Below are 19066 nucleotides of genomic sequence, written 5' to 3'. Positions count from 1 at the left end.
CTGTGTATTTTAGCAGTTTATTTTCGGACGCACTTGAAGATAACAATTCGTCTAGAAAAGGCAGGCGACTTGTTCTACCAACATGATTTCAATTTATATCCGAAAGAAGTATGAGTTAATTCATGAGTAGTATTCACTAAGCCCCGATAGCACTAACCACACACAGTTATGATTAAACAAAGTAAACATTAGTCGCTCATCCCAGCTCAGACATGATCATAGCAATTATTTCCAAATCCGTGTCGGGTCCCACGAGAACAGGGCACGTCCACAAATTCTCAAATTGTAAACTCACATTGTATACTCTAACATTATAAACTCTAACAATATAAGCTATACATTGTAACGCTTTAAAATAACACTACAAACTAGTGTTATAGTAAACTATAATGTTGTGAACTCTAACAATATAAGCTATGAGCTATACATTATAACGCTATAAAATAACAATAAACTGGTGTTAAAGATTAGAACACCGTACATTGAAGTGTGATATTTGAATTCGAATTCTTAGCTTCACACCGTGGTCCTCTAGGAATCACAATTTGCTCGTCAGTATGTAACATGTCTGTATGTAATATGTATGCATGAGATATGTCTGTATGTAATATATATGCATGTAACATGTATGTATGTAATATGGACGTGCGAACCAATGGTGGGATATGTGAAACATGAAAGTGCAGGATCAGGATGGGATTAAAATTATTCGAATAACACTTTGGTGGTATGCGCCGCAGCCTGGCTGCCCAGCAGATACCAAGGAGGAATTTTGGGAACAATTGATGGACACATGCAATCAAATAAATGGAGAAGAGCAGTTAGTAATTGGTGGAGACCTAAATGGACACGTTGAAAACGCCCGGGATGGATACCCTCGAAACCATGGTGGCCAAGGATATGGTACCCGGAACGATGAGGAAAACCGAGCCCTGGACTTTGCGGAAGCCCATGATCTTGTCCTCGCCAACACCTTCTTCAAGAAGAGACCGTTCCATCTTAAACAACTACGCTGGTTTGGTCGTCTGCGTGCGTATCTGGACGTTAATTTATTTACGGACCCGCCCAAACAGCTCGCTCTGATTCGATGAAAATAAAACAGCCGGCAAAAAGCCACAGCTCACTTTGATTCGATAAAAATAATTAATTAACACGCCCGGAAGAGAGCGGCAGCATAGGTTTGGCAAGGTCTGCGCCGCAGTGCTGCAGTGCACTGTGGGCGCAGACCCTGCGCTGTGTGAGTGTGGTGTGTATGCAAGTGTGCGAATGGTAGTTACGCTAATATTACGTATATTTATGTAAAAAATGGGTGCTGCGTGCTGCGATTAGTGGAGTCCCCAAACAACTTTACCTTACAAGTCGGCAGGGGTCGCTATACAGTAAGTCTTAGCGGACTGAGCTGGCAGCTTCACCTGCCGGGACCACGGCCAGTTGCGTAGCGCACCCCTACAGTTTCGCCCATGGGTCAATACCCCCATGGGGCAACCCAGCTGACTGTTTGATGGGTACAATGGGTACTATCCGGCTTATTACCATTATTATGTATTGACGTTGATCACGTCTCCATGGACGGCTTGCTGTCTACTTCCGTTGTGTAATTCAGATGTTGTGCATGCTGCTGCTCGTAAGGGCATGTGTTGCATAATATGCAGCATGTGTCTGCGTATCATGTTTGCCACGGATGTAGTTGGCGTTACTGTACATTTATCATGTTTTGGAGTGCCAATCCCATGCATTTTGAAATCTAATAAACTGTCTAAAAAGGTTGCAGCCCGGCCCCCGCCACTGTCACTCTCTGGCCGTTGCACAAGCCATATCCGAATTTGCGACATGCTAAAACAATGAGTACAGTGTGACACCACCCAGGTAACTCCCGGGATCAAAATGGGCATCGGAAAGTGATCGCTTTATTGAGATGATTATGGTACTACCACAGGGTATTGTGAACGGTTCAGGAGGAGAAGAGGTCTGGATTTCTAAGTCTCACAGTACCAGTAAGAAGCGCCGGGTGGGGGATGCCCTCCACTGGGATACAAATTCTGTCATTATTAGTATACGATCATGCAATGTTTCTATCTGCAAGCTGTCATAACGGCAACGATCCCCGTTATTGTTCGATTGAGAAATGGAGTGACCCACACCTCTGATATCATATGTGAGGAACCCAAAAATCTGATGCATGCGTAAAACACCCACAATGTGAATACGTAAACGTAAAAACACCAACAAAATATTTGTTAATAAGAAAAAAATAGGTGGCCCCATAACGGATTTGTCTGTGTGTGTACATACAGACGGAGGATGCAGGGGCTAACCTGTGTGCGATCGGAACGGTGCAATTTCTGACCAATGTCACTGTGGATGGCGCACACGCTGACGCACACCGGAGCTGTGTCTTTGCCATGCAAGGGCATGGTGGATGGTGGAGCGCATATGGATGGTGCGTTACGAATACAATTAAACAAAACAAACCGCTGGAAGCAGCCATGCGAGCAGGCTACCTTGAGAGCGATCGCGAATGGGTTGCGTGTCTGGAAGAAGCCTCGCTGTTTCAGATGCCGTACCAGCTTCGTCAACTCTTCGCTACCATTCTGCTGTATTCCATGCCAGCAGATACCAAGGCTCTCTGGGATAAATTCTACGACGAATTGGCTCGCGATTACGAGTACCAGTACCGCCAGCTGACCAACAAAGAAGAAATGCTAAATCTTCTTGGTTCTTTCGCTAAAGTCACGTACAAGGGAAGTAATACAATAAAAAAATTAAACATAATAAAATAATTCTCACGATGTTTCGGCCACAACGCAAGCCGCCGTCCTCAGGTGAAAACCAGGTCTGTCGAGGCGACAGCGTCTGAATGAAACAGCACACGTGCTTGGAGCATATATATAAGCTGGTTTGGAAGGGAGGGGGAAAGGGTGCCTTGACAAAAGAATTTGCATATCAAGTGCAATTTAGCATATTTATGGGAAATGCAGGTATGTGATTAGTACTACTTATGCCCGTGCATTATGCAGGATTAGCAGCATCAAAGGGAGGGGATATGGGAAATGCAGGTATGTGATTAGTACTACTTATACCCGTGCATTATGCTGGATTAGCAGCATCAAAGAAAATAAAAAAAATGGTAAAGTCCAAGACCCTTCACAGCCTCCACGAGTTCCTCACGGCAGGTGGGATGGCTCTGTCGGACTTTGACGACCTCCCGCAGCTTTCCGAGTACCCACACTTGGTCTTGGACTCGCTGCTTGAGAACAACCATATCCGCCGCGAATTGGACACGAAGGACTTCTCATTTCGACTTCGGCGCAAACGGTTCCCCATTGTCCCAGCCTTCGCGATGACCATCAACAAGGCGCAAGGACAAACTGTTCACAACCTGGGATTATATCTACCAACGCCATGCTTCTCGCACGGCCAACTGTACGTGCCACTATCGCGAGTCACGGCAAGATCCTAAATCAAGGCGCTTATTGAGGGACCTGACGATGAGGAGGAAGACGGAGTGTACATGAAGAATATCGTGTATCGCCAGATATCTTAAACAACTACGCTGGTTTGGTCGTCTGCGTGCGTATCTGGACGTTAATTTATTTACGGACCCGCCCAAACAGCTCGCTCTGATTCGATGAAAATAAAACAGCCGGCAAAAAGCCACATCTCACTTTGATTCGATAAAAATAAATAATTAACACGCCCGGAAGAGAGCGATAGCATAGGTTTGGCAAGGTCTGCGCCGCAGTGCTGCAGTGCACTGTGGGCGCAGACCCTGCGCTGTGTGAGTGTGGTGTGTATGCAAGTGTGCGAATGGTAGTTACGCTAATATACGTATATTTACGTAAAAAATTGGTGCTGCGTGCTGCGATTAGTGGAGTCCCCAAACAACTTTACCTTACGAGTAGGCAGGGGTCGCTTTACAGTAAGTCTTAGCGGACTGAGCTGGCAGCTTCACCTGCCGGGACCACGGCCAGTTGCGTAGCGCACCCCTACAGTTTCGCCCATGAGTCATTACCCCCATGGGGCAACCCAGCTGACTGTTTGATGGGTACAAATGGTACTTTTTGGTTTATCCGGCTTATTACCATTATTATGTATTGACGTTCATCACGTCTCCATGGACGGCTTGCTGTCTACTTTGGTTGTGTAATTGAGATGTTGTGCATGCTGGTAAGGGCATGTGTTGCATAATATGCAGCATGTGTCCGCGTATCATGTTTGGCACGGATGCAGTTGGCGTTACTGTACATTTATGATGTTTTGGAGTGCCAATCTCATGCACTTTGAAATGTAATAAACTGTCAAAAAAGGTTGCAGCCCGCCCCCCGCCGCTGTCACTCTCTGGCCGTTGCACAAGCCATATCGGAATTTGCGACATGCTAAAACAATGAGTACAGAGTGACACCACCCGGGTAACTCCCGGGATCAAAATGGGCATTGGAAAGTGATCGCTTTATTGAGATGATTATGGTACTACCACAGGGTATTGTGAACGGTTTAAGAGGAGGAGAGGTCTGGATTTGTAAGTCTCACAGTACCGGTAAGAAGTGCCGGGTGGGGGATGCCCTCCACTGGGGTACAAATTCTGTCATTATTAGTATAGGATCATGCAATGTTTCTATCTGCAAACTGAAACGATCCCTGTTATTGTTCGATTGAGAGTGACCCACACCTCTGATACCATATGTGAGGAACCCAAAAATCTGATGCATGCGTAAAACACCCACAATGGGAATACATAAACGTAAAACACCAACAAAATACATTATAACATAAAAAAATAGGTGGCCCCATAGCGCATCTGTCTGTGTGTGTACATACAGACGGAGGATGCAGGGGCCAACCTGTGTGCGATCGGAACGGTGCAATTGCTGACCAATGTCACTGTGGATGGCGCACACGCTGATGCACACCGGAGCTGTGTCTTTGCGATGCAAGGGCATGGTGGATGGTGGAGCGCATATGGATGATGCGTTACGAATAAAATAAAACAAAACAAACCGCTGGAAGCAGCCATGCGAGCAGGCTACCTTGAGAGCGATCGCGAATGGGTTGCGTGTCTGGAAGAAGCCTCGCTCTTTCAGATGCCGTACCAGCTTCGTCAACTCTTCGCTACGATTCTGCTGTATTCCATGCCAGCAGATACGAAGGCTCTCTGGGATAAATTCTACGACGAATTGGCTCGCGATCACGAGTACCATTACCGACAGCTGACCAACAAAAAAGAAATAGTAAATCTTCTTGGTTCTTTCAGTAAAGTCACGTAGAAGGGAAGTTATAAAATAATAAAAATAAAACATAATAAAATAATTATCACGACGTTTCTCTGAATCTCCAAGTAAGTGTCTATTTTCGCGGATAAACTCTTAAACGTGTTCGTCGTTAAATTAGCGGGATTTTTTTGCGTGTCGTCGTTTTAGCAGTTAACAAAATCCAAAACTCAACGCTAAAAATCCTTGCGTCCGACAGCGTACATGGAGCAGAGACGCTCTCCACAGCCCCACGCACACGGAGGCAAGAAGCCATTCAATTGCTCTGTGTGTGGGAAGTCATTTTCATGGCCATCATATCTTCAGAGACACCAGAGAACACACACGGGCGAGAAGCCATTCCTATGCCCTGTGTGTGGGAAGGCATTTGCACTCTCATCACATCTTCAGAGTCATCAGAGAACACACACGGGCGAGAAGTCGTTCCTGTGCTCTGTGTGTGGGAAGGCATTTGCACAGTCATCAAATCTTCAAACTCATCAGAAAACACACACGGGCGAGAAGCCATTCCTGTGCCCTGTGTGTGGGAAGACATTTGCATGGTCATCACATCTTCAGAGTCATCAGAGAACACATACGGGCGAGAAGCCATTCCTGTGCCATGTGTGTGGGAAGGCATTTGCAGACTCATCAACTCTTCAAACTCATCAGAGAACACACACGGGCGAGAAGCCATTCCTGTGCCCTGTGTGTGGGAAGGCATTTTCACAGTCATCATCCATGAACAGGCATCAGAAGGTCCACAATGATAGGATGCTGAAATCAAAAGGTGGAATTCAAGGTGCTGCAATGATTCCTGAAGATAATTCCACTATCGATCCCATGCAGTTGGATCCCGAGAGATGGCTGGATGTAATGGAGTGGCTCGAGGATCAACCCGAGAGCTCGGGGTGACTGAAATATAATGTTGCATGTAGTTATACCTATTAAGCCGTATCGAGCACTTTTGTGTGTAATTCTGACCCTTTAGTTTTACAGTTCGTTTGAGAGTTTCTTGACGTGCAGGTGGTGATTTTTGATTTTGTCGGATTTAAGTCTTCCTGTTGAGCTAAAGTTGGAATGCATCTGTAGTTAGATCTTTACTCAACATTTTAAACGGGGTTTTTTTCAAGTATAAAGCTTTTTTTGGATGGTGATAATCTGCTTTGGTATGTACATTGATGACGCGTTCGTTGGATATATGGCATTGACTTCAACATAGACGCACAGTGAACAAACATGGTGAACTAATAAGGGCATCATGGGTAATGATACTTTAGCGCTTTGGTATTCCTGGAACGGATATGGTTTGCATTGTATTGTAACATAGGACAAAATACATTCGGTTCGAGTTTTGACTTAAAAATGATTGCAGATGAATAAAAAAGTTTTTTTTAACAAATGTGTGTCCGTTTATTTATTCATATCAACAACGTGTTTTAAGCGAGTTTCAGGTGGAGGATCTTCGTCACACAAATCTGCCCTTAACCGGCAGTCTCCCCATTAACATGTGTTCCTGGAGGGGAAAGGGCCCCATTATTAATCGATTCACAACGTTACGGTCCCTAATCATCAAGTATACAGGGAATCCTGTACGCTAAGACACGTGAACTGTAACACTATAAACGATAACACGAAACATTAAACTACTATACACTAGTTTAATCATTTATAACACCAAAAACAGAGGTACGGTATCATAATCTCATTACAAGCAGTAGAATTTCAACGTGATCGTATTAAAATCACACTCTGCGCATATGTATGTATAGCGTACGTGCAAGCGAACTGTGCTCGTATGTACGAATGTAATATGCATCTATGGCCTTTGGACATGCGAACCGGTGGTCGGATATGCGAATTGGGGGGTGCAGGATTATGATCGGATTAAAATGATTAGAATATCACTTTGGTAGTATTATAATTACACTGAGCTAGAATGTATGTTAAATGTAGATGCACATCGGGAGTCGTTAATGCGGCCTGGGTGGTGCCAGATTTAGAATCGCATCAAAATTATTAAAATCGCACCATGGTCGTATTAGAATCAAGCTGCCCACTGCTGGTAGAATGTTCCATCGCAATGGCACCGAATAGCAATATACAGCATTGATATTGGGCGTGGAGCCTAAAAGCGCAACCTTGCGCATTTTGAACTGGTTCTCGCCGCCGGTCCCGCGCCCATGGTAGAATCTTGTGCATGTCGGGGCGTCAAGGGTTCACACCACAGCCTTGAAGGATTAGGCAGGTCCCTGGCTTCTTTTGGAGAATTTGACCAGGCTCCAGGCACCGGTTCCTCGCACGTGGCGGATCCTTGAGGCACCCCAGGCCTCAGGGGCTCAGAAACTGTGGGCGCCACAACACATTTCCTTTTGGCGTACGGTTTCCGTTGCCGAGCGCCCCACCACGTCGGACACACCAGACTTGGCCTGTACAGGACATGGGGATGAGCTGTCTGGGTGGGGACGGACATAACAACATGCGTACACACTGCGGCCATGTCACCTCTATGACTTCTACCTGTCGCCGCCGTGGGCGGAGCAACTTTTGATGACTTTGAAAATGCCTTTCCACACACAGGGCACAGGAATGGCTTCTCGCCGGTGTGTGTTCTCTGGTGACTCTGAAGATGTGATGAGTGTGCAAATGTCATCCCACACACAGAGCACAGAAACGGCTTCTCGCCCGTGTGTGTTCTCTGGTGACTCTGAAGATGTGATGACCGTGCAAATGTCTTCCCACACACAGGGCACAGGAACGGCTTCTCGCCCGTGTGTGTTCTCTGGTGTCTCTTAAGATGTGATGACCGTGAAAAGGACTTCCCACACACAGAGCAATTGAATGGCTTCTTGCCTCCGTGTGCGTGGGGCTGTGGAGAGCCTCTCTGCTCCATGTGAGTGTAGTAACAGCAGCGGTGTTATTGAGTCAAAAGTACGCTATCGGCCGCAAGGATGTTTTGGATTTTGTTAACTGCTAAAACAAGAACGACACTCGCGTCTAACCGAGACGCAAAAAAATCCCGCTAATTTAACGACGCGAAAATAGACACTTACTAGGAGATTCACGGTATATCGATGTCTGGAACCCGTCTGAAAATGTCGCCACGAACTCTCCCGACGCAAAGTCGCCTAACTGTCGACACAGCAATTGTGCTCGCCAGGCTGCGTTGTCTCGCGGTTGAAGGGCGATCAGCAGAGCGACGAGTCGAGCGTCCAACCTCATCAAGTTCCCTCTCGAAATGGCATTGAGCTCTGCTTCTGAGCCGCCTTATAACTCCCCCCCTAGGATCCAATCCTTTGTCTTTCAGGATATTTGCATTTGATTGTTAATTTTTGAAGGCACAATCCGCATGTCTATTAACATACCGAAGGGTAATGCGCCCATTGTGCTTCATGCATGCATATGTAAGTGCATCTCAGTGTGTAATTGTGCGTCTATTTTGACTAAAAACTTTGTCCTCGATTTAAAGTGAATGCAGAGAAATTAGCATGTAACTTTAGAAAAGGAAGAGAGCGGCCTTCTCGACGAGGGAGGGAAATCCAATAGGTAATCTTCTTCCTAGCGTTGTTCCCGCTGTGGCGCAGGGTCCGCTTTTCGGCATTGTCTTCCCCATTTGGCTCGGTCCAGGGCATCTTCAGGGGATGCGTTGACCGTCTTTATGTTTTCCTTTATTCGATCCATCCATCGCTTCTTCGGACGTCCGCGTGGACGGCGGCCCTCTGGTTCAATATACATATCTACCAACGCCATGCTTCTCGCACGGCCAACTGTACGTGCCACTATCGCGAGTCACGGCAAGATCCTAAATCAAGGCGCTTATTGAGGGACCTGACGATGAGGAGGAAGACGGAGTGTACATGAAGAATATCGTGTATCGCAAGATATCTTAAACAACTACGCTGGTTTGGTCGTCTGCGTGCGTATCTGGACGTTAATTTATTTACGGACCCGCCCAAACAGCTCGCTCTGATTCGATGAAAATAAAACAGCCGGCAAAAAGCCACATCTCACTTTGATTCGATAAAAATAAATAATTAACACGCCCGGAAGAGAGCGATAGCATAGGTTTGGCAAGGTCTGCGCCGCAGTGCTGCAGTGCACTGTGGGTGCAGACCCTGCGCTGTGTGAGTGTGGTGTGTATGCAAGTGTGCGAATGGTAGTTACGCTAATATACGTATATTTACGTAAAAAATTGGTGCTGCGTGCTGCGATTAGTGGAGTCCCCAAACAACTTTACCTTACGAGTAGGCAGGGGTCGCTTTACAGTAAGTCTTAGCGGACTGAGCTGGCAGCTTCACCTGCCGGGACCACGGCCAGTTGCGTAGCGCACCCCTACAGTTTCGCCCATGAGTCATTACCCCCATGGGGCAACCCAGCTGACTGTTTGATGGGTACAAATGGTACTTTTTGGTTTATCCGGCTTATTACCATTATTATGTATTGACGTTCATCACGTCTCCATGGACGGCTTGCTGTCTACTTTGGTTGTGTAATTGAGATGTTGTGCATGCTGGTAAGGGCATGTGTTGCATAATATGCAGCATGTGTCCGCGTATCATGTTTGGCACGGATGCAGTTGGCGTTACTGTACATTTATGATGTTTTGGAGTGCCAATCTCATGCACTTTGAAATGTAATAAACTGTCAAAAAAGGTTGCAGCCCGCCCCCCGCCGCTGTCACTCTCTGGCCGTTGCACAAGCCATATCGGAATTTGCGACATGCTAAAACAATGAGTACAGTGTGACACCACCCGGGTAACTCCCGGGATCAAAATGGGCATTGGAAAGTGATCGCTTTATTGAGATGATTATGGTACTACCACAGGGTATTGTGAACGGTTTAAGAGGAGGAGAGGTCTGGATTTGTAAGTCTCACAGTACCGGTAAGAAGTGCCGGGTGGGGGATGCCCTCCACTGGGGTACAAATTCTGTCATTATTAGTATACGATCATGCAATGTTTCTATCTGCAAACTGAAACGATCCCTGTTATTGTTCGATTGAGAGTGACCCACACCTCTGATACCATATGTGAGGAACCCAAAAATCTGATGCATGCGTAAAACACCCACAATGGGAATACATAAACGTAAAACACCAACAAAATACATTATAACATAAAAAAATAGGTGGCCCCATAGCGCATCTGTCTGTGTGTGTACATACAGACGGAGGATGCAGGGGCCAACCTGTGTGCGATCGGAACGGTGCAATTGCTGACCAATGTCACTGTGGATGGCGCACACGCTGATGCACACCGGAGCTGTGTCTTTGCGATGCAAGGGCATGGTGGATGGTGGAGCGCATATGGATGATGCGTTACGAATAAAATAAAACAAAACAAACCGCTGGAAGCAGCCATGCGAGCAGGCTACCTTGAGAGCGATCGCGAATGGGTTGCGTGTCTGGAAGAAGCCTCGCTCTTTCAGATGCCGTACCAGCTTCGTCAACTCTTCGCTACGATTCTGCTGTATTCCATGCCAGCAGATACGAAGGCTCTCTGGGATAAATTCTACGACGAATTGGCTCGCGATTACGAGTACCATTACCGACAGCTGACCAACAAAAAAGAAATAGTAAATCTTCTTGGTTCTTTCAGTAAAGTCACGTAGAAGGGAAGTTATAAAATAATAAAAATAAAACATAATAAAATAATTATCACGACGTTTCTCTGAATCTCCAAGTAAGTGTCTATTTTCGCGGATAAACTCTTAAACGTGTTCGTCGTTAAATTAGCGGGATTTTTTTGCGTGTCGTCGTTTTAGCAGTTAACAAAATCCAAAACTCAACGCTAAAAATCCTTGCGTCCGACAGCGTACATGGAGCAGAGACGCTCTCCACAGCCCCACGCACACGGAGGCAAGAAGCCATTCAATTGCTCTGTGTGTGGGAAGTCATTTTCATGGCCATCATATCTTCAGAGACACCAGAGAACACACACGGGCGAGAAGCCATTCCTATGCCCTGTGTGTGGGAAGGCATTTGCACTCTCATCACATCTTCAGAGTCATCAGAGAACACACACGGGCGAGAAGTCGTTCCTGTGCTCTGTGTGTGGGAAGGCATTTGCACAGTCATCAAATCTTCAAACTCATCAGAAAACACACACGGGCGAGAAGCCATTCCTGTGCCCTGTGTGTGGGAAGACATTTGCATGGTCATCACATCTTCAGAGTCATCAGAGAACACATACGGGCGAGAAGCCATTCCTGTGCCATGTGTGTGGGAAGGCATTTGCAGACTCATCAACTCTTCAAACTCATTTGAGAACACACACGGGCGAGAAGCCATTCCTGTGCCCTGTGTGTGGGAAGGCATTTTCACAGTCATCATCCATGAACAGGCATCAGAAGGTCCACAATGATAGGATGCTGAAATCAAAAGGTGGAATTCAAGGTGCTGCAATGATTCCTGAAGATAATTCCACTATCGATCCCATGCAGTTGGATCCCGAGAGATGGCTGGATGTAATGGAGTGGCTCGAGGATCAACCCGAGAGCTCGGGGTGACTGAAATATAATGTTGCATGTAGTTATACCTATTAAGCCGTATCGAGCACTTTTGTGTGTAATTCTGACCCTTTAGTTTTACAGTTCGTTTGAGAGTTTCTTGACGTGCAGGTGGTGATTTTTGATTTTGTCGGATTTAAGTCTTCCTGTTGAGCTAAAGTTGGAATGCATCTGTAGTTAGATCTTTACTCAACATTTTAAACGGGGGTTTTTTCAAGTATAAAGCTTTTTTTGGATGGTGATAATCTGCTTTGGTATGTACATTGATGACGCGTTCGTTGGATATATGGCATTGACTTCAACATAGACGCACAGTGAACAAACATGGTGAACTAATAAGGGCATCATGGGTAATGATACTTTAGCGCTTTGGTATTCCTGGAACGGATATGGTTTGCATTGTATTGTAACATAGGACAAAATACATTCGGTTCGAGTTTTGACTTAAAAATGATTGCAGATGAATAAAAAAGTTTTTTTTTAACAAATGTGTGTCCGTTTATTTATTCATATCAACAACGTGTTTTAAGCGAGTTTCAGGTGGAGGATCTTCGTCACACAAATCTGCCCTTAACCGGCAGTCTCCCCATTAACATGTGTTCCTGGAGGGGAAAGGGCCCCATTATTAATCGATTCACAACGTTACGGTCCCTAATCATCAAGTATACAGGGAATCCTGTACGCTAAGACACGTGAACTGTAACACTATAAACGATAACACGAAACATTAAACTACTATACACTAGTTTAATCATTTATAACACCAAAAACAGAGGTACCGTATCATAATCTCATTACAAGCAGTAGAATTTCAACGTGATCGTATTAAAATCACACTCTGCGCATATGTATGTATAGCGTACGTGCAAGCGAACTGTGCTCGTATGTACGAATGTAATATGCATCTATGGCCTTTGGACATGCGAACCGGTGGTCGGATATGCGAATTGGGGGGTGCAGGATTATGATCGGATTAAAATGATTAGAATATCACTTTGGTAGTATTATAATTACACTGAGCTAGAATGTATGTTAAATGTAGATGCACATCGGGAGTCGTTAATGCGGCCTGGGTGGTGCCAGATTTAGAATCGCATCAAAATTATTAAAATCGCACCATGGTCGTATTAGAATCAAGCTGCCCACTGCTGGTAGAATGTTCCATCGCAATGGCACCGAATAGCAATATACAGCATTGATATTGGGCGTGGAGCCTAAAAGCGCAACCTTGCGCATTTTGAACTGGTTCTCGCCGCCGGTCCCGCGCCCATGGTAGAATCTTGTGCATGTCGGGGCGTCAAGGGTTCGCACCACAGCCTTGAAGGATTAGGCAGGTCCCTGGCTTCTTTTGGAGAATTTGACCAGGCTCCAGGCACCGGTTCCTCGCACGTGGCGGATCCTTGAGGCACCCCAGGCCTCAGGGGCTAAGAAACTGTGGGCGCCACAACACATTTCCTTTTGGCGTACGGTTTCCGTTGCCGAGCGCCCCACCACGTCGGACACACCAGACTTGGCCTGTACAGGACATGGGGATGAGCTGTCTGGGTGGGGACGGACATAACAACATGCGTACACACTGCGGCCATGTCACCTCTATGACTTCTACCTGTCGCCGCCGTGGGCGGAGCAACTTTTGATGACTTTGAAAATGCCTTTCCACACACAGGGCACAGGAATGGCTTCGCGCCGGTGTGTGTTCTCTGGTGACTCTGAAGATGTGATGAGTGTGCAAATGTCTTCCCACACACAGAGCACAGAAACGGCTTCTCGCCCGTGTGTGTTCTCTGGTGACTCTGAAGATGTGATGACCGTGCAAATGTCTTCCCACACACAGGGCACAGGAACGGCTTCTCGCCCGTGTGTGTTCTCTGGTGTCTCTGAAGATGTGATGACCGTGCAAATGTCTTCCCACACACAGGGCACAGGAATGGCTTCTCGCCCGTGTGTGTTCTCTGGTGTCTCTTAAGATGTGATGACCGTGAAAAGGACTTCCCACACACAGAGCAATTGAATGGCTTCTTGCCTCCGTGTGCGTGGGGCTGTGGAGAGCCTCTCTGCTCCATGTGAGTGTAGTAACAGCAGCGGTGTTATTGAGTCAAAAGTACGCTATCGGCCGCAAGGATGTTTTGGATTTTGTTAACTGCTAAAACAAGAACGACACTCGCGTCTAACCGAGACGCAAAAAAATCCCGCTAATTTAACGACGCGAAAATAGACACTTACTAGGAGATTCACGGTATATCGATGTCTGGAACCCGTCTGAAAATGTCGCCACGAACTCTCCCGACGCAAAGTCGCCTAACTGTCGACACAGCAATTGTGCTCGCCAGGCTGCGTTGTCTCGCGGTTGAAGGGCGATCAGCAGAGCGACGAGTCGAGCGTCCAACCTCATCAAGTTCCCTCTCGAAATGGCATTGAGCTCTGCTTCTGAGCCGCCTTATAACTCCCCCCCTAGGATCCAATCCTTTGTCTTTCAGGATATTTGCATTTGATTGTTAATTTTTGAAGGCACAATTTGCATGTCTATTAACATACCGAAGGGTAATGCGCCCATTGTGCTTCATGCATGCATATGTAAGTGCATCTCAGTGTGTAATTGTGCGTCTATTTTGACTAAAAACTTTGTCCTCGATTTAAAGTGAATGCAGAGAAATTAGCATTTAACTTTAGAAAAGGAAGAGAGCGGCCTTCTCGACGAGGGAGGGAAATCCAATAGGTAATCTTCTTCCTAGCGTTGTTCCCGCTGTGGCGCAGGGTCCGCTTTTCGGCATTGTCTTCCCCATTTGGCTCGGTCCAGGGCATCTTCAGGGGATGCGTTGACCGTCTTTATGTTTTCCTTTATTCGATCCATCCATCGCTTCTTCGGACGTCCGCATGGACGGCGGCCCTCTGGTTCAATATACATGGCAGTCTTGGCCACTGATGACTCTTCACTTCGCATCACATGGCCGTACCACCGAAGCCTTGCCTCAAGCATCTTGTCCGCAATGGGGGCCACACCAAGTCGATTCCGAACGTCTTCGTTCATGACACGATCCCATCGAGTGAGTCCGAGGCTCCATCTGAGCATCCTCATCTCCATGGTGTGGAGAGCTTGTTCGTGTACAGTTGTGGCTGGCCAGCACTCGGATCCATAGAGTGCCACCGGTCGGACGATGGTCTTGTACATTTTTCCCTTCAGCCTATCCGGCATTTTCCTATCACAGAGGACTCCGGTGACTTGCCTTCATCCATGCCGCATTGACTCGTGACCTCACATCAGTCGTGATGCTACCATCTGAGCTGATGGTGGAACCCAGGTACTTGAAGTCCGTCACTTTCTTCAGATCTTCTCTGTCAATGCTGATGGTGCCGTCGGTTTGGGGGCCACACTCCATATACTCCGTCTTTTTGATGTTGAACCTCATCCCGTTTTCGTCCAAACGTTCTTACCACATGCGGGTTTGTCTTTCGACTTTTCCTCTCTCTTCATCTGAGAGGAGGACGTCATCCGCGTAGAGAATTGACCATGGCAGGGGCGTGTGCAGGTCGGCAGTGATCGTGTCCATGCACAGGATAAACAGGAGTGGTGACAGGGCCGATCCTTGGTGCACTCCAACGCTGATGGGAAATGGCGGTGATATGCCCACTGCACACCTGACTGCACTGGTGACGTTCTTGTACCCAATGCACGTAGGTTTCAGGGACTCCATGGGATCGAAGCGAGTGCCAGATGAGGTCGTGGGGGACCCTGTCAAATGCCTTTTCAAGGTCGAGGAACGACACGTGCACAGCTTTGTTCTTCTCTCTGTGCCTCTCCAGCAGGAGCCTCGCCGCGAATATGGCGTCCGTAGTGCCATATCCTTTGACGAAGCCGCATTGGTTGGGTGATAGGGTGACGATGTTTCTAATCCTCGTGTCCAAAACTCGCTCAAAGATCTTCATCGCATGACACAGGAGCCGGATTGGCCTGTAATTCCAGCATTCTGCCACGGCCCCTTTACCCTTCCAAATTGGATCCGTCGTGCTGGTCGACCAGGCTTCTGGGACCTCACCGGTGCTCGTGATGGTGCTGAAGAGTTGGGTAAGGAGGGCAGCACCCTGCCTGCCAAGGATCTTCCAGGCCTCAGCAGGTATATCGTCCGGGCCAGTCGCTTTCCCATTCTTCATTCTCTTGATAGCTTGTTCCACTTCGGTGATGGTGATAGGTGAAACCGGATCGAGGACGTGTTCAGCGCTAATAATAGGTGGGTGGGGAAATTCCTGGTTGCAGATTCCAGAGAAGTAGTCGCTCCAGCGTTGAAGGATGGCGGGCGGTTCTCTGAGAGCGCTGTGATTCTCATCCTTTATGCATTTGACCTGACCAATATCCTGAGTCGAACGATGGCGCGCCTCTGCCAGTCGATAGATCTTATTGGCACCTTCTGGGGTGTCCAGTTCGACATACAGTTGGTCGTATTGAGCTAATTTCACCGCTGCTACTACTCGCTTCGCTGCCGATTTGCAGTTTCTGTATTGTTGGTAATCCAGATCTGCGAGCGTTTTGCGCCACTTCTTGAAAGCTAGCTTCTTCTCTTTCACTGCTAGCTGAACTTCTTCGTTCCACCACCATATTTGCTTGTCAATGAAGTGTTTTGCCGGCTTAGTTAGCCCCAGTGCTTCCGTTGCTGCTGTGCACAGTTGGCCGGCGAGATCTTCCCAAATCGCATTCGCTTGTCGGTTGGTGTTCACGTCAATCTGATTGAGGGCGACTCTCAGCTGATCTTTGCATTCCTTCATCCGCCACCACTTAATTCGCTGCTGTTCCGTTGTTGGTGGGCGATGTCGCTGGCCAATGTCCATTTTCATGTCCATGATCAGGATGCGATGTTGTGGGGTGATGTTGTCCGATGGTATGACTTTAGTGTTTGTCACCGTTTTCAGCTTATCCCGCTTGACAAGCCAGAAATCAATTTGAGTTGATCTCCCACCACTGGCGTACGTAATGAGATGGGACGGTCTCTTCTTGAAGAAGGTGTTGGCGAGGACAAGATCATGGGCTTCCGCAAAGTCCAGGGCTCGGTTTTCCTCATCGTTCCGGGTACCATATCCTTGGCCACCATGGTTTCGAGGGTATCCATCCCGGGCGTTTCCAACGTGTCCATTTAGGTCTCCACCAATTACTAACTGCTCTTCTCCATTTATTTGATTGCATGTGTCCATCAATTGTTCCCAAAATTCCTCCTTGGTATCTGCTGGGCAGCCAGGCTGCGCGCATACCACCAAAGTGTTATTCAAATAATTTTAATCCCATCCTGATCCTGCACCTTCATGTTTCACATATCCCACCATTGGTTCGCACGTCCATATTACATACATACATGTTACATGCATACATATTACATACAGACATATCTCATGCATACATATTACATACAGACATATCTCATGCATACATATTACATACAGACATGTTACATACTGACGAGCAAATTGTGATTCCTAGAGGACCACGGTGTGAAGCTAAGAATTCGAATTCAAATATCACACTTCAATGTACGGTGTTCTAATCTTTAACACCAGTTTATTGTTATTTTATAGCGTTATAATGTATAGCTCATAACTTATATTGTTAGAGTTCACAACATTATAGTTTACTATAACACTAGTTTGTAGTGTTATTTTAAATCGTCGCAATGTATAGCTCATAGTTTAAAGGTTATATTGATAGAGTTTATAATGTTAGAGTATACAATGTGAATTTACAATTTGAGAGTTTGTGTACGTGCCCTGTTCTCGTGGGACCCTATACGAATTTGGAAAAAATTGCTATGATCATGTCTGAGCTGGGATGAGCGACTAATGTTTACTTTAATTAATCATAACTGTGTGTATGTTAGTGCCATCGAGGCTTAGTGAATACTGCTCATGAATGAACTTTCGGATATAAATTGAAAGCATGTTGGTAGAACAAGTCGCCTGCCTTTTTTAGACGAATTGTTATCTTCAAGTGCGTCCGTAAATATACTGCTAAAATACACAGCATATGTAAGTCTGCCTTGTTGGGACGATGTAGTTTGGCTAAGGCGCTGTGGCCGGGTGATGAGACGGATTCTGAAACAATGGAGTTAAACACTCGCTGCTTGGCCCCGTCGACAGCAGCGAAGGCTGTCATATACCGCCCCATTTACGAGTTGGCTGTATGATGTGTATAGTTGAAGGTGCTAGGTGTTGTCTTCTTCTAACAGATACTAACGTGCGTGTGTTGTGTGTTTTTACGATTTGTCCATTGATGTTGGTTTATTTTTATTGCGGCGTTTTTTGTTGAGTTCTGTCAGTGTTGCAGTTTGTTTAAGAATTCGTCACGTGAGCGTGGTGTTTTGCTTCTCTTTTTCACAATTTGTGATTGTTATAATAATTGTAACGATTCATAATCTGATGAGTTAATAATTAGTTTGTGCGTGTTTTTATATAAATATATTCCGTCTTTTGTTATTCGATGACATCTAGCAGTGAAAATCGTGATTGTAATATGAGATTATGAATCTTTACAATTATTATAACAATCACAAATTGGGACAAAGAGAAATTCCCACAAGCAAAACACTACGCTCACGTGACGAATTCTTAAACAAACTGCAACACTCAAGTGACAGAACTCAACAAAAAAACGCCGCAATAAAAAGAACAACATCAATGGACAAATCGTAAAAACAGACAACACACACACGTTAGTATCTGTTAGAAGAAGACAACACCTAGCTCCTTCAACTATACACATCATACAGCCAACTCGTAAATGGGGCGGTATATGACAGCCTTCGCTGCTGTCGACGGGGCCAAGCAGCGAGTGTTTAACTCCATCAGTATGAATATGTTAAATAATCGCACAAACCCAATATTAGCCCGTGAAATTATGAATCGTTACAATTGTAATGACTCGTTTGATAAAAGTAGTTAATCAAAGTTTGTTATCCCATCACGGAACACCACTGGAACTGAAGCATATTAAGCAGCAACAACAGCAGCAATAACAGCAGCAGCAGCAACAGCAGAAGCAGCAGCAACTGCAGCAGCAGCAACAACAACAGCAGCAGCAATAAAAGCAGCAACCGCAGCAGCAGCAGCAACTGCAGCAGCAGCAGAAACTGCAGCAGCAGCAGCAACTGCAGCAGCAGCAACTGCAGCAACAGCAGCAACTGCAGCAGCAGCAACTGCAGCAACAGCAGCAACTGCAGCAGCAGCAACTGCAGCAGCAGCAACTGCAGCAGCAGCAGCAACTGCAGAAACACAAGTCTGACCTTAACCGGCAACGTCTTGGCTGTCTCACCATCAACATGTGTTCCTGGAGGGGA

The 19066-nt window shown here is 46.3% G+C and overlaps 1 protein-coding gene across 1 annotated transcript in view; it reads left to right on the top strand.

The window, feature by feature from the left end:
* LOC133361338 (zinc finger protein 208-like) overlaps window positions 1-19066 on the top strand; it is a gene marked incomplete at both ends in the record, with an annotated part of 534864 nt that overhangs the window by 485620 nt on the left and 30178 nt on the right. Inside the window, 2 exons of the mRNA XM_061580270.1 lie at window positions 5496-5966; window positions 11139-11597. Of these exons, the coding sequence (XP_061436254.1) occupies window positions 5496-5966; window positions 11139-11597 (930 nt within the window). The remainder of the gene's footprint in view (window positions 1-5495; window positions 5967-11138; window positions 11598-19066) is intronic.

The sequence above is a fragment of the Lethenteron reissneri genome, chromosome 72 (assembly GCF_015708825.2).
Source record: "Lethenteron reissneri isolate LAM-NWPU_2019-01 chromosome 72, ASM1570882v1, whole genome shotgun sequence".
NCBI lineage: Eukaryota > Metazoa > Chordata > Hyperoartia > Petromyzontiformes > Petromyzontidae > Lethenteron > Lethenteron reissneri.
This window is presented reverse-complemented; position numbering and strand designations above follow the sequence as displayed.